Source organism: Bactrocera dorsalis, chromosome 1 (genome assembly GCF_023373825.1).
Source record: "Bactrocera dorsalis isolate Fly_Bdor chromosome 1, ASM2337382v1, whole genome shotgun sequence".
Classification (NCBI taxonomy): Eukaryota; Metazoa; Arthropoda; class Insecta; order Diptera; family Tephritidae; genus Bactrocera; species Bactrocera dorsalis.
Window position 1 is genome coordinate 92,002,272 of NC_064303.1, and position 14,603 is coordinate 92,016,874.

At 38.4% G+C, this 14,603-nt stretch overlaps 1 protein-coding gene across 7 annotated transcripts in view; it reads right to left on the minus strand.

Annotated features, from left to right (window-relative positions):
* The window catches only part of LOC105223795 (CUGBP Elav-like family member 2), a 329,720-nt gene that overhangs the window by 109,939 nt on the left and 205,178 nt on the right, over positions 1 to 14,603 (minus strand). For all 7 annotated transcript variants that reach the window (XR_007421401.1, XM_049446813.1, XM_049446816.1 and 4 more), the window contains one exon: positions 2,706 to 2,788. Coding sequence is in view for 6 of the 7 variants with exons in the window: in XM_049446813.1 (XP_049302770.1) it covers positions 2,706 to 2,788 (83 nt within the window). In the remaining variant the exon portion in view is untranslated. The remainder of the gene's footprint in view (positions 1 to 2,705; positions 2,789 to 14,603) is intronic.

Here is a 14,603-nt window from a genome sequence, read left to right on the forward strand (position 1 = left end):
CAAGAGAACACACATTTATAAATCGCCCGAACTATAAACAGAATTGTCTTACGAGTACACTATATAATTTGACAGTTGGCCGAGGAAAAGTGCTGTTTCGACGGAGTGGGACCATAGGAAAGATGTGTAAGTAGATGAGTAGGATTCACTGAGCGTTTAAAGAGATACGTTGACTCATTGCACCTAAGACATATTTATATTTGGTATGTCGGTCTCAGTTCTGGATAAGTAGGAATTTGACCAGCTATAGTATCCACGAAGCAGCAAAGCTCACTCTAGATTCTCAGACAACTCGTACTCTTCACTTGCTATGTATGATGGTTTCACTGCAAGTAAGCTATTCACTGAGAGTGAGCCGGTGAACGGTAAGGACTTCACTGTGAATGGCGATCAGTTCGTGACTAAGGTTTATTGCACCCGTAATCTGATCGTCGTATTGTTCATCTTCGTCGGCGTAATCGAGTAATAATGACTTCTTGATGTTCACAGGAGGCGAAAACATCCCTGCGGAAACTGCTTGGAGAGGAGTACATTGTGTTCCTTAACTGGAAATATGTAGACCTCCCTGTTAAGGAGTTGGACAGCAGACATCAAGAGTCCAGCCTTCTAACATATCAGAAGCTTTTTCGTCTGCGTTCCTCTACGTACAGGCTAACATGTCGGTAAAAACAGGGTATTATGGTTCTATGCATTTGTATAGCAAAGGCCTGCAGAATAAAAACAATCTCGATAAACAAGCTGAGTTTTTTTTCTATCTAAGACTTTCCGGAAAAGTGTTAGAAACTCTGCTTTCAGTTTCATGATCCTTCCTCTGTGTAGTTACAATAATTTTGCTGAGGTTGCTAGACAATTAACGAGTACCTACTGTTTCACGTTTTATTACGGGTGATCCAACTAGAGGTACTTTTTTCAATATCCTTTTTTTTTTGACAGATCAGGTGTGAGTCGTGTTAAGCTGTCATATTATTTTTGTTCAGTATTGTTTTGCATTTCATCAAGGCTTAATCGCTCAATCTTCCCAAGCGACATCTCTTCGTACTGAAAGATCCGAATTTCCGAGGAAAAATTTGTTCAGCGGTGAGACACATTTCTGCTTCAATAGGTATGTAAACAGGCAAAATTGCCGCATTTGTGACGAAAAGCAACAAATAATAATTTCATAAAAAAATACGATTTTGTTTGGTTTGTCTGCCGATGTAATCATCGTTTCATATTTCTTCAAAAATAATGGCGATGAGAACGTAACCGTGAATGGCGACCGTTATCGCGCCATGATAACCTACTATTTGATGCTTAAAATTGTAGCTTGTGATCTTGAAGTGATTTGGTTTCAACAAGACGGCGCTACTTTTTACACATCGCATCAATCAATGGATTTATTGAGAAAACACTCCGGTGAGCAGATAATATCACGTTTTTGGGCCGGTCGATTTGTCGCCAAGATCATGTAGTATATCACACATTTCGGCTTTTTCCTGTGGTAATATGTAAAATCTAATGTCTACACGGACAATACCGCTTCGATTAAGGTTTTAGAGAAAAGCATCATGCATGTCTTTCGCCAGTTACCAGTGGAAATGCTCGAATGAGTCATCGAAAATTGAACTCCATGGGTGGACCAACTGAGACGTAGTCGCGGCCAACATTTGAGAGAGATAATCTTCGAAAAGTAAATGCCAAAGAATGTGATTTCGAATGATAAATAACATTCCCCATTAGTTCTGAAGATTATGTGTTTTTTCTTTGAAAAAGTAGGGATCTTCAAAATAAATCAGCCTACAAAATTTTTAAAATTAGACTTGACGGAATGACTTTTTTTATTTGAGAGATTAACTTTTTGCCTCTCTTTAATAAGATTACGGTTCTAATATTGTCCGATCGAACTCAAGTCCTTGTATGGAAAACTTTTTTTATTTGTTAAAGTAACTTCACTAAATTTGGCACAGATTATTTTCTACAAAAGCAGTACAGTATCCAAAGAACTCTTTCAGATCAAAGTACTCTAGCATATTGTTACCAAAAACCAAACCACAGTCTTGTATAGAAAACTTTTTGATTTGACAATAGATCTTCATGAAATTCGGCACACTTCATTTTCTAAGATAATGCTGCAATCTCTGATCTCTGCAGATCGGTTCACTATATCATATAGCTATCATACAAACTGAGCGTTCAAAATTAAGCTTTTGTATGAAAAAGTTTTTTATTTGACGAGGTATATTCACGAAATTTGTCGTACATTATTCCCCAAAGCAACGCTACGATATTCCAAGAAATTATTCAGATCGGCTTACTATATCATATAGCTACCATACAAACTGATCTATCTAAAACCAAGCTTTGTAGGGCAAACTTTTTCATTTGACAAGCTATCTTAATGAAAATTGGCAAAAATAATTGTCCATCATAACGAGGCAATCTCTTAAGAAATTATGCAGATCGGATCACTATTGCATATAGCTACCATACAAACTGGCCGATCCAACTGAATTCTTGTATGTTCACCTTGCAAAGGGTGTGCTAGCTTCAACCGCAGTTAACGTTTTGTCTTGTTTTTTCATTCCAAAATATAATTAGCATATTAAAAAGGCGCTTAAATTTGATTTATAGCAACAACGCTTAGGCACATAGAAGATAAACTCGGCGGATAAGTGTAATAAATGACATAAAATATGGCGAATTCATTTTAAGTTTTATGAACTTACCCCATTTAAGGTTTTCACATTGTGCAGGGCATCTTGAGCTTTTAAGGCAGCGCGACGAGTGTAAAATGTCACGAAACAGCAACCTGAAAAGCAGAGAAAAAAGCAAAGGCAAAACATGAATGACAGTGAAAGGGTGATGTAGAATTTTTTAAAAATTTTATACAGTTAGATGCTTGTTTATATACTTGTTTATATACTTTTTGTATATAAGTGGTATAGACTAGGTTTAGGCGAGTAGAAATATACTCGTTTAAATAATAAAAAACTAAAAATATTAGTTGGAAACATGGCTGCACTAAATTAAATGCTTATCGCCACGACAACCTTGCGTTGGTTTGTGGTTGATCATTTAACTGGCAGCTGGCAGTCGGCGGCAGTTAGGTGTCGGCCGCCGTTGCCAGGGGAGGCTATTAAGTGTGCCCAAACGGAGGGGTGGGGGGAGACTGTCGGTCGGTCGAGGCAAATTAACCGCAGAAGTGTGGCCACAAAACACAAATAAAACTACGAAATAGCAAAGGTAGGAAGAAAAAAATTTAAATTTTATGAGCTTAAGCGGATTTGGAAGCACATAAAATTTGCATGGCATTGCGGTCTACTACTGTCCGTTAGTCAGTTAGTCAGCCAGACTAAAGGGAAATATTAATGTTAATTGCTTAATTTAAGGTTTAGCTTGGCCAATAATGAAGTGGCATGCCAAGCGCTTTAGTGCGCGCGAGGCGTTAGACGCGGGCGTTGCACGATTTTCACTTTAGATCTTAAATGCAACACGCATTAAATACAGTTATAACTGTATATAATATATGTATGCAGCTAACTTTTTTAAATAACAGCATTTTGCAAGTTGTCAATTATTTTCACTTTATTAAAGCGCTGAGCTTTTGCCTGCATGTACATTTGTATGTATGTATGTATCATATATGTGTGTTTGTGTGCATGCAATTTTCTTGTGTGTGACGATAAAAAATTGAATTTCAGTTTGTCGAAACCGCAAAACTGCGTGATTTGACTTTTTGCTCCCTTGTCATTCAATTTCATTTGGTGTTGCTATTTTTACTTTATACAATTTTTGGCTTTTTATGCCATGCACCGCCGCGTTTTTTTCCGCTCGCCGAATGCATATTTTGCGCTGGCACATGATTCATTTCCGCATACAAAAGCACAAATGCACGAACACACGAGCACACAAACACATATATAGGTATATACAGAAACACACACACACATTCGCATATATATAACACACATATGTATGTATATATATGGCAACACATACAACTACTCGATATTCTAACCGCATAAATTCAACTCGCACCAACACACGAAATTGCACTGACGGGAGTAAAATCTATTTCCGGTTTTGCGATTTTTCTTTCCGCTGCACAAACACAGACGCGCTGGGAAATGCATGCCAACGCTGTGGTGGTGTATGAAAATTGCATGTTTTTGCACGAAAAAATCGCAAAATATTTTTCCATACACAAACAGGGCTACGAACCTATATATCTATATATAAAGTACGTACATATACAGATATAGGTACTTCTAGGATATACTTGTACATATTAGTATCAGCTCATATAAACTTCTTTACACATATTGGCTTGAGCTTGTATTAGTTCATATAAACATATATAGAACTCTAGACTTATATATGTATATAGCTTGCTACATAAAAGCATTAGGTGGGATCTAATATTTCAGGAAGTAAGACCTAACTAGGTTTGGTCGCATGAATATATGCCCAATGATTGGAATATGAGTGTACTACTATTTTTTTTATAGTAGGGGTAAGCATCGTAATCCAGAGTGGGGAACCTAAACTCGATAAACCTAACCTACTACCAACTTAGGACTCTCCCACGGAGCCACCAGTTAAGTACTACAGTCTGTCAAGTAAGAGCGTGGTCGACTTAACCGACAGTTAATGAAAGATTTCGCTCTAATTCCTTTGCGAGCCGATAGAGGGAAGCTTCGTCCTTGATGCATTGCCAACAAAGGTTCAGTTGTCGTCGATCTTTTGAAAGAGAATCACTTTAAACGCCATGAGTGCTAAGTACGCGTCGCGCTACGCAGCAGTGTTCCTTTGCATCCATCCGAAAGGTCCCAAGCTGTCGCAATCAGCGGCTGCTAAATATATGAAAAAGTCGAAGGCATTTGTACAGAAGTGGATACAGTGATATATAGTAGCTAAAAATGTCGATGATTTACCAGAACGTGGTTCGACAGGAAAAGTGAACAAAAAAGATGAAAAAAGAATAGTGAATCTGTTTTCGAGGAGTCCAACCTTAACACTGCTGCAAACTCGAAACTATCCGAACCCTTCTTCATACTCATGATCTGAAATAACGCAACACAATGTAGAAGCCTCTGTTGACTGAAAAACTTGTGACAAAGCGGCTCGCTTAGGCGCATGAGAATATTGATATAGATTTTGAAAATGCCACACATTCTGTTCTCACGCGAGCCTGGTCAACTTCCACCAATAGGCTTGTTCAGCGGACCGTAAAACATGGAATAAAGGTGCATCTTTGGGGCTGCTTCTCAAAGCAGGGATTCGGCACTTATTACCTCTTTCTTGACAACCAAAATGCCGAGAAAATGATAAAAAACTACAAAAAGGCTTTACTGCTATCTGCCAAACGATGGTTTTTCAGAAAAAATTAAGATTGGATTCTGCAGGAGAACAACGATCATAAACACTGCAGAAAGCTCTGTACTCAGTGGAAAACTCAATCTGGCATCGTTACATTGGATTGGCCGTCGCAGCTGCCCGATGCAAGCCCTGTTGAAAATGTGTGGGCATATATCAAACAGAAGCTTCGTGGAAGACGCACATACACGTTGAAGCAGTTGTCTTACGAAATTTGTCGGATGTGGAGATCCTTGCCACTAGAATACGCCGTCAAATTAATAGAAAGCCTGCCTCGGAGATGCAAGGCAATTATCGACGCCGGTGGTGACTGGACATATTATTGGCCAAATTGCATCATTGTTTGTAATGTGTACAATGTAACGGGTGATTTTTTTGAGGTTAGGATTTTCATGCATTAGTATTTGACAGATCACGTGGGATTTCAGACATGGTGTCAAAGAGAAAGATGCTCAGTATGCTTTGACATTTCATCATGAATAGACTTACTAACGAGCAACGCTTGCAAATCATTGAATTTTATTACCAAAATCAGTGTTCGGTTCGAAATGTGTTTCGCGCTTTAATTTTGTTCAGCGATGAGGCTCATTTCTGGTTGAATGGCTACGTAAATAAGCAAAATTGCCGCATTTGGGGTGAAGAGCAACCAGAAGCCGTTCAAGAACTGCCCATGCATCCCGAAAAATGCACTGTTTGGTGTGGTTTGTACGCTGGTGGAATCATTGGACCGTATTTTTTCAAAGATGCTGTTGGACGCAACGTTACGGTGAATGGCGATCGCTATCGTTCGATGCTAACAAACTTTTTGTTGCCAAAAATGGAAGAACTGAACTTGGTTGACATGTGGTTTCAACAAGATGGCGCTACATGCCACACAGCTCGCGATTCTATGGCCATTTTGAGGGAAAACTTCGGACAACAATTCATCTCAAGAAATGGACCCGTAAGTTGGCCACCAAGATCATGCGATTTAACGCCTTTAGACTATTTTTTGTGGGGCTACGTCAAGTCTAAAGTCTACAGAAATAAGCCAGCAACTATTCCAGCTTTGGAAGACAACATTTCCGAAGAAATTCGGGCTATTCCGGCCGAAATGCTCGAAAAAGTTGCCCAAAATTGGACTTTCCGAATGGACCACCTAAGACGCAGCCGCGGTCAACATTTAAATGAAATTATCTTCAAAAAGTAAATGTCATGAACCAATCTAACGTTTCAAATAAAGAACCGATGAGATTTTGCAAATTTTATGCGTTTTTTTTAAAAAAAAAGTTATCAAGCTCTTAAAAAATCACCCTATATTATTAAGAAAAGAGAATAAAGGGGATGTAATGAGGTTTTCAAGAAATGTTGATGTTGTGAACTTTTGAAACATCTATGGATAGTTCCATTTCGGAGTCGACAGAATATGAAAAGCAATTTTTCATTCGAAAAAAATTCTTCCAGAAATATTGCATGATGAGAGGTCTCACAGCGGTTACTAAGAAATACTTAGTAGTAGATAGGTAGGTAGATATAATCCAATGGTCCATTACCTCATATTGGTACGCGTTATTACTGAGCTAAAGCGACCAAAAGGCCCCAAGTTATGTGCCGTTTCGTGCCTATCTGCAAAACATGGATCGACTGGTGCAAATCAAGTATCGTGGAACTGTTGAAACAGTGGACTTCAGCAGAGAACTTGCTCCGAAGTAACGACAGTAAAGAAAGTGACCAGCGTTTTCTGCGGTTCACAAGCTGAAATCGACATATTTGGGTGATCCAAGAAGAGATATTTTTTCAATAGCCTTTGTTTGACATTTGTTGCGTTAGTCTTGTCAAGCTTTCAAGTTATTTTTGTTCAGTATTGTTTGGCATTTCAGCATGGAAAGACTTACGCTTGAACAACGTTTACAAATAGTTCATCTTTATAACAGAAATTCACGTTCTGTGAAGAATATGCTTCGCGCGCTTCGCTCAACTTATGGTCAACGTTTTCGATCTACTAAGCGTACTATTCGCAACGCCATCACCCATCTTGAGATCCAGCATTCATTATTGGATAATCTTCGACCTAAAACACCACGTCCAGCACGCAGTGAAGAAAATATAGCAGCTGTAGCTCAGAGTGTACAAAAAAAGACCGTGGAGAATCGATTCGTCGCCCTTCGCAGCAACTCGAACTGACGTATGGAACGACTTGGAACATTTTACGACGATATCTAAAGAAAAGCGTTGAAAGCGTACAAAATGCAGATTGTGTAAAAACTGAAGCAGCTCGTCTTTCTATTCGCTTTTGAAAACTTCCAAGAAGATTCGACGTTTTCGAGCCTTTTTTTTTAGCGATGAGGTCCATTTCTGACCCAATGGGTATGTAAACAAGCAAAATTGTCGAATTTGTGACGAAAATCAACATGAAGAGATTCAAAAGCTGAACTTCATTAAAAAAAATAAAGGTTTGTGGGCCGGTGTGAACATATTAAAATAATATTATTTCAGTAACGGTGATGTCTTAATTAGAGTTGCTCTTGGCCGTGATTTACTAGAACTACATCAGCACTATTTTAATGAGCCTTAAGTTAATTAAGCTCTACGACATGCTCGGGCAAGTTGTTCTTAAAGACTAATATACATCTCTTACAATTAAGATATTACAAAATAAATGCATATTTATTTATGTTTACCGCAATAAATCGCCGCTGACAGTGAAGGAATTATTATGCCAGATCTGTTTTGCCATAGGTAAGAGAGCTTACAATTCTTGCAAAATTCATTGAATTGGCAAATAAACAAAATAAGTTGCTTAAATATGTATTTAGCACACACACACATATATAGATATACGCTCAAAAATGAACTTAGCAGTCGAATGGCATAAATATGGAGAGAGTAAAGTAGTAAGAGACACGAAGCTGCTTGCGACAGGAAATAAAGTCTTACAACAGTTGGACCGGACCAGTCACGTTCGCTCTGCAAACTTAATCTGTAAGACGCAGCCGAAGGCAACAAATAGTCGAAATCCTGTCCATAAGCGCACAGACACACCCGTCCCTCACACATACTTACACAAACACATGTGATTTTGTGGTGTGAATGCGCTGCAATTGTGTGCGGCTGAGTGCGCCACACCACGTGCCGGAAATGAATTAATCGAACATAAATAAATCAACGTCCTTAAGTTTCGCACAGATTACTTTGGCAGCAGCAATGCCAGTGGACCAATGCAAAACATACAAACAAACGCACAAAGCCTGACCAAAGCCAGAGCCAACAGATGAAAATAGTTTTAGTTTCAGCCTCGGATTTAGCCTCAGACAGTATGCAAACATAACTGTTGGTGAGATATATGGTTGTCTATATGTAGTATATGTACTTATGTACGCACATACATATGTATGTATGTGTATATTTGCTCATGTGTGCAGTCAGCACATTGTAGTTGGTGTGAAAAAGCGAGCAGCACATTGAGCGGAAAATAATTTCCATAGATAAGTCACCAAAAATATCGACTTCCGGCAAACGCCAGTTGACATCAATGTCTTGTGGCATGCGCAGCGCAACAACAACAACCTTAGCGGCAGAAAACTGCGTTAGCGAAGTGTACATATATACATATATATATATTTGCTGTTATTGTAGCAGTTTCTCATATGTATATAGAATACATATGTATATCCTTAGACTAAGCGTAGCACTATACTCGCACAAAAGTCTAAGGCACATAGAACGATTTGTACGGCAGCAAATATTTCTTAAATGTACACTTTCGTATAAAATAATAGCAGCGTAGAAGTATTTTGTGAAGAAAGTGGCATAAATCAGGTTGTCTAAAATTTTTTGTACGCCATAAAATATCATTATAACTTTTTCTTAATCAATTCCACTAACGTTTACCAATATTTTCATAAAACCCAGACTCAGGAAATTTGTTGGACCGATAACTCCCATATTTGGTATAGCATTATTCTTTATTAGGCATCACCGTGACACTTATTTCAGGGAGATATACTGCACACTGATCGATATATAGAGGGAAAAGTCAACCAAAAGGAAGAAATTATTATTTTGGGTATAGGGGGGCTAGAGTAAGACAGTGTTCCCATTTCGTCCATTATTGTAAATAGACTCTACTGAAGGCACTCTAAGCGGAGAATCATCAGATTTATTTGTCGATAAATGTCGCAGAAAACTGTGTACCATCGTAAGAACTCAGGACATATGAACTTCGTTATTTTGCATGAATATTGGGGTCAATGCTATTTGGAATGAGGTCCAGGTCTCCTCCGAGTTTATGCATCTTGGATAACGCTGAATGGCCAGCGATCTTCATGGCCTTTCAACTGCTACACTCCACCTTAGATTTTGAATTGGATTAGCTCTTCTAGGATTTTTATATAATAGAACGCTGATCTGGCGGCTACGGCATTCTATCGCTTTAATATGATGGACTGACTCCCGTCAGAAATAGTTCCGTCCCTGGCAAACCTTTAAGAATGGTCCCTCCTATCATCGTAAAGTTTATAGAACCCTGAGCTGGTTGTTACGACATCCTGCTTCTGAATATGATGGAGTGACAGCGATCAAAAATGGCTGACGGGCTAATGTAGCAACTGTCTTCGTCCCATTAAACCCCTGGCCTGTCTCTGAGAACGGTTCTCACATCGTCGGAAAATTGGTGGGGGCAGGTGTATGTTAAGACAACTCCTTCGCTAGTCAGTACTGAGAGCATAGTCTCATAAGAACACGCGTCAACCCTCGCCTTGGCCTCAATTCTTGCACAACCTTTAGACCATTAAAGGCGACTACCGTATCTACCAAATAACGGCTCAGATTAGGAACCCAATCAGCAAAGTAATACAAACGTGGACAAGAGGTAACGATGAAAAATAAAGACATGGCGAAAGCGACGCTCAGATCTGTATCTTAGAGTGACGAAAACGTCGCCTATTAAAAGCAGTGAGAGGACGTCTAGCCCAGTCGTAGTTGGTTCGAACTTAGGCCTTTCTGGGAACAAAAGTTTGAAAGAAGTCGGTGGAAATCTGCCGACATGCGACGTGGGTAGACTCTTAATATACCGCGGAATCGCTGGCACGAGCAAAGGAACAAGGACTTTTTGCGATGGCCTTAAGCTCCTTCAGTGGATTTTGCGTTATCTCTTCGATCGACTGAAATCGGGTTCAGCTCCGATGATTGTGACTTGTTTGCTTGGCAAATTCATAAACCCATGTCTCATCGGTAGTTAAAATGCCCTATATGAATGTGGGATCGGAACTCACATGATCCAGCTTGTCCACAAAGACCTGGTAACGGTATACTTTTTGAAAAAAATTCAGCTTTATCGAGACAAGTCAAAAATGAACACGTTTCATACCCAAAATATCCACCAAAACCATTCGAACGAACTCGGGAGAGATTTCGAGCTCTCCTGACATGGCTCTAACACTTTTCTGACCATTTTCAAGCAACATCTTCTTCTTTTTATTATTTTCAGCAGTTGAAGAGATCAAAGATCGTTCTAAAGAGGGCAAAGATCGTCCTTTCGACCGTATTTGGAGGTTTTGTACAACATTTGTTTAGAAATACAAAATTTGAGGCAAAGTCTATCGACGTAATGTGTATTGTTCCGTTTCCGCCGCCATACACATCTATCCTCTTAATTCTATAACCTTGATTTGGTCAATAATTAACTCAAAGTTTTTAAATAACATATTACCGAGTAAAAACCTGATAGAATCTTAATCAAAGAACAGTGAACTCAGTTAAAATGATAACGGGTGATTTTTTTGAGGTTAGGATTTTCATGCATTAGTATTTGACAGATCACGTGGGATTTCAGACATGGTGTCAAAGAGAAAGATGCTCAGTATGCTTTGACATTTCATCATGAATAGACTTACTAACGAGCAACGCTTGCAAATCATTGAATTTTATTACCAAAATCAGTGTTCGGTTCGAAATGCTTTTTTATCGACAAATTTTGTTCAGCGATGAGGCTCATTTCTGGTTGAATGGCTACGTAAATAAGCAAAATTGCCGCATTTGGGGTGAAGAGCAACCAGAAGCCGTTCAAGAACTGCCCATGCATCCCGAAAAATGCACTGTTTGGTGTGGTTTGTACGCTGGTGGAATCATTGGACCGTATTTTTTCAAAGATGCTGTTGGACGCAACGTTACGGTGAATGGCGATCGCTATCGTTCGATGCTAACAAACTTTTTGTTGCCAAAAATGGAAGAACTGAACTTGGTTGACATGTGGTTTCAACAAGATGGCGCTACATGCCACACAGCTCGCGATTCTATGGCCATTTTGAGGGAAAACTTCGGACAACAATTCATCTCAAGAAATGGACCCGTAAGTTGGCCACCAAGATCATGCGATTTAACGCCTTTAGACTATTTTTTGTGGGGCTACGTCAAGTCTAAAGTCTACAGAAATAAGCCAGCAACTATTCCAGCTTTGGAAGACAACATTTCCGAAGAAATTCGGGCTATTCCGGCCGAAATGCTCGAAAAAGTTGCCCAAAATTGGACTTTCCGAATGGACCACCTAAGACGCAGCCGCGGTCAACATTTAAATGAAATTATCTTCAAAAAGTAAATGTCATGAACCAATCTAACGTTTCAAATAAAGAACCGATGAGATTTTGCAAATTTTATGCGTTTTTTTTTTTTTAAAAGTTATCAAGCTCTTAAAAAATCACCCTTTATATAAGAATGTTGGAAAGACCAGTTGCAAGATAAATATAATCCAAGCACAATCTACCCAAACCAGAAAATAAAATTTCAGTTCATAAAATATCTGCCGAACATAGCTTGACGCCGAAACAGTTCAATAACACAGCTTTAATTGACTACCATTTTTTTCATCGTGAATGTATTTACATATGTATGCATACACCTATGTACTATATTTGCATATCAATACATCTACATACACGGTTCGTTTTGGATTACATTAGTACTGCTTTAGTGTTTTCTTCGGTTTCTGTAAGTCAAAGTTTAGTAGTTCAGTAGTGAAATCAGGTTTCGACTGCTTCCGTGGCGGCGACATGCAAAAGGCGAAAGACACAAAAAAGCGTACAGCGATTGGTAAGCGTTGGAAAAAGTGAAGCAGAAAACTGTCCCAAGGATATGCGACGAATTGATATGCTAAAATAAATTGAAATTTTATGCATTTTCGTTGTCAGCGCACACACAGGCAACGTAGATATGTGCTGTGTAGACTAGTGGGCATTGAAATAGGTAAGCGATATACTGAAAATGTAATTTGATGTTGAAAAGGCAATTTTATAGCGTAACCGTATTCGATTCGTCACTACTCTCATTTGAACTCTGACCTCTAGTAATAAAAATAACAATAAAGTTGACTTGACTCCAATAGAACAGTGACTGGTATAATAAACTTGTATGATAAAATGCACTCCCACAATAAGAGAAAAAAGTTCTCTCTTATGTTACTAGAGTGCCGATATAAAAAAAAACTACTGGTATAATAAAGTAGAATAATAAACTGGTATAATAAAGTGGTATAATAAACTGATATAATGAAATGCAGTACCCTAATAATTAAAGTACTAGAATGTTGTACTGAAATAAGCGACTGGTATAATAAACTGGTATAAAATTTCACTCCCATAATAAGAGAAAGAAGCTCTCTACTAATATAAGAGCAACCACAAAGTTGTACGACTGAAGTCAATTCACAGAAAGCCACGCTGTTTATTTAAACTATTCTTTACAGAACCAGTATATTCAATTATACCAGTTGTCTGTTCGTTTCGCCACTCTTAAGTTTGCGCGAATTATACAAATTAGAATTGTACTGACATTATTTCTCCAATACACAGTGAACCCCTCGTATCTATTCCACTGCCAAAAACTGTACAAGTATGTCTGTTAGCAAAATGTTGGTGGCAAGCTTTACTCCTTATCCCATCCTGATTCCGCATGGCACTGGATTATAGTTTTGCTGCGTATGCATGCTCGTATGTATGTCCTTAACTGTTTGTTTGTGGGCGATTTTCCATTATTTTCTTGCTAAAATTCGTGTAGTGATGTATTTGCGAGTGCGTAGTGCTGCTCTGCTACTTATGGTTGCCAACATGAAGATAAATAAAAATGTCATGCTAAAAGTTAAGTAAAGATTAACGTTTTGTTTCAACGCGGCTGACACTTGGTCATTGCTGGAGAGCAAGCAGTTTGCTGCAGCCGCAACGAAAGTCACAGGCACTGCAATGCAGTCAATAAATCACCTTGAGGTGATATTGAATAAATTATAGGGAATGACAAAAAAGCTTACAGTTCAAGCTGGGTATGTATTGCTGTATATATACTATGTATTAGTTGTTGAATTTTGTAGTTCTAGTAGAAGTATCGAAGATTATGTTGTTATAAATATATACATATGTGCTCTATTTTTTGGCGATAATGTTCTTAAAACGATTTGAGAAAAAGTTTATTGCTGGGTTATCTCATTTCTTCGACCATATAAGAAAGCTACACGAGGAAGAACATTCAAATATTATACCAAGTTTTGTTAATCTCTAAATAACCTCTCCTTGAGAGAGATGACCGTTTTTCGTGGCGTTAAGATTGTATTGTTTAGTTTTAACATACTGTAAAGATCTCAATAACACGTTTATAAAAGAAGTCATCCAAGTAAAAGCCCTTTTTTTCAATACTATTCTTTTGACAGATCACGCGTGCATCGTGTGAAGTTGTCATGTTATTTTCTTCAGTATTGTTTGGGATTTCATCGTGGAAAGACTTATGCCTGAACAACGTTTAGAAATCGTTCATGTTTATAACGGAAATTCACGCTCTATGAAGAATACGTTTCGTGTCGCCATTCCCCAAACATCCCATCAATTTATGGATTTCTTGAGAGATCACTTCCGTTAGCAGATAATTTCACGTTTTCGGCCGGTCGATTGGTTACCAGATCGTGTGATATCACATCGTTAAAGTCTATGCGGAGAATCTCATTTCGTTTCAGGCCTTGAAGCAATACATTACGCTTGTGATTCGCTAGTTACCAAGCAAAATGCTCGAACGAGTCATCGAAGTGGACTCAACGGATTAAACACCTTAGACGGCGCCGCATCCAACATTTAACAGTGGTTATCTTCAAGCAATAAATAAGAAAGAATGTTCTTTCGAATGATAATAAACATTCCCTATTAATTTTGAAGTTTCTGTGTATTTCTTAAAAAAAAAAAAGAAGGTAGCCTCGAAATGGAGCACGCTTTAGATCTCAGAATATAAAAAATACT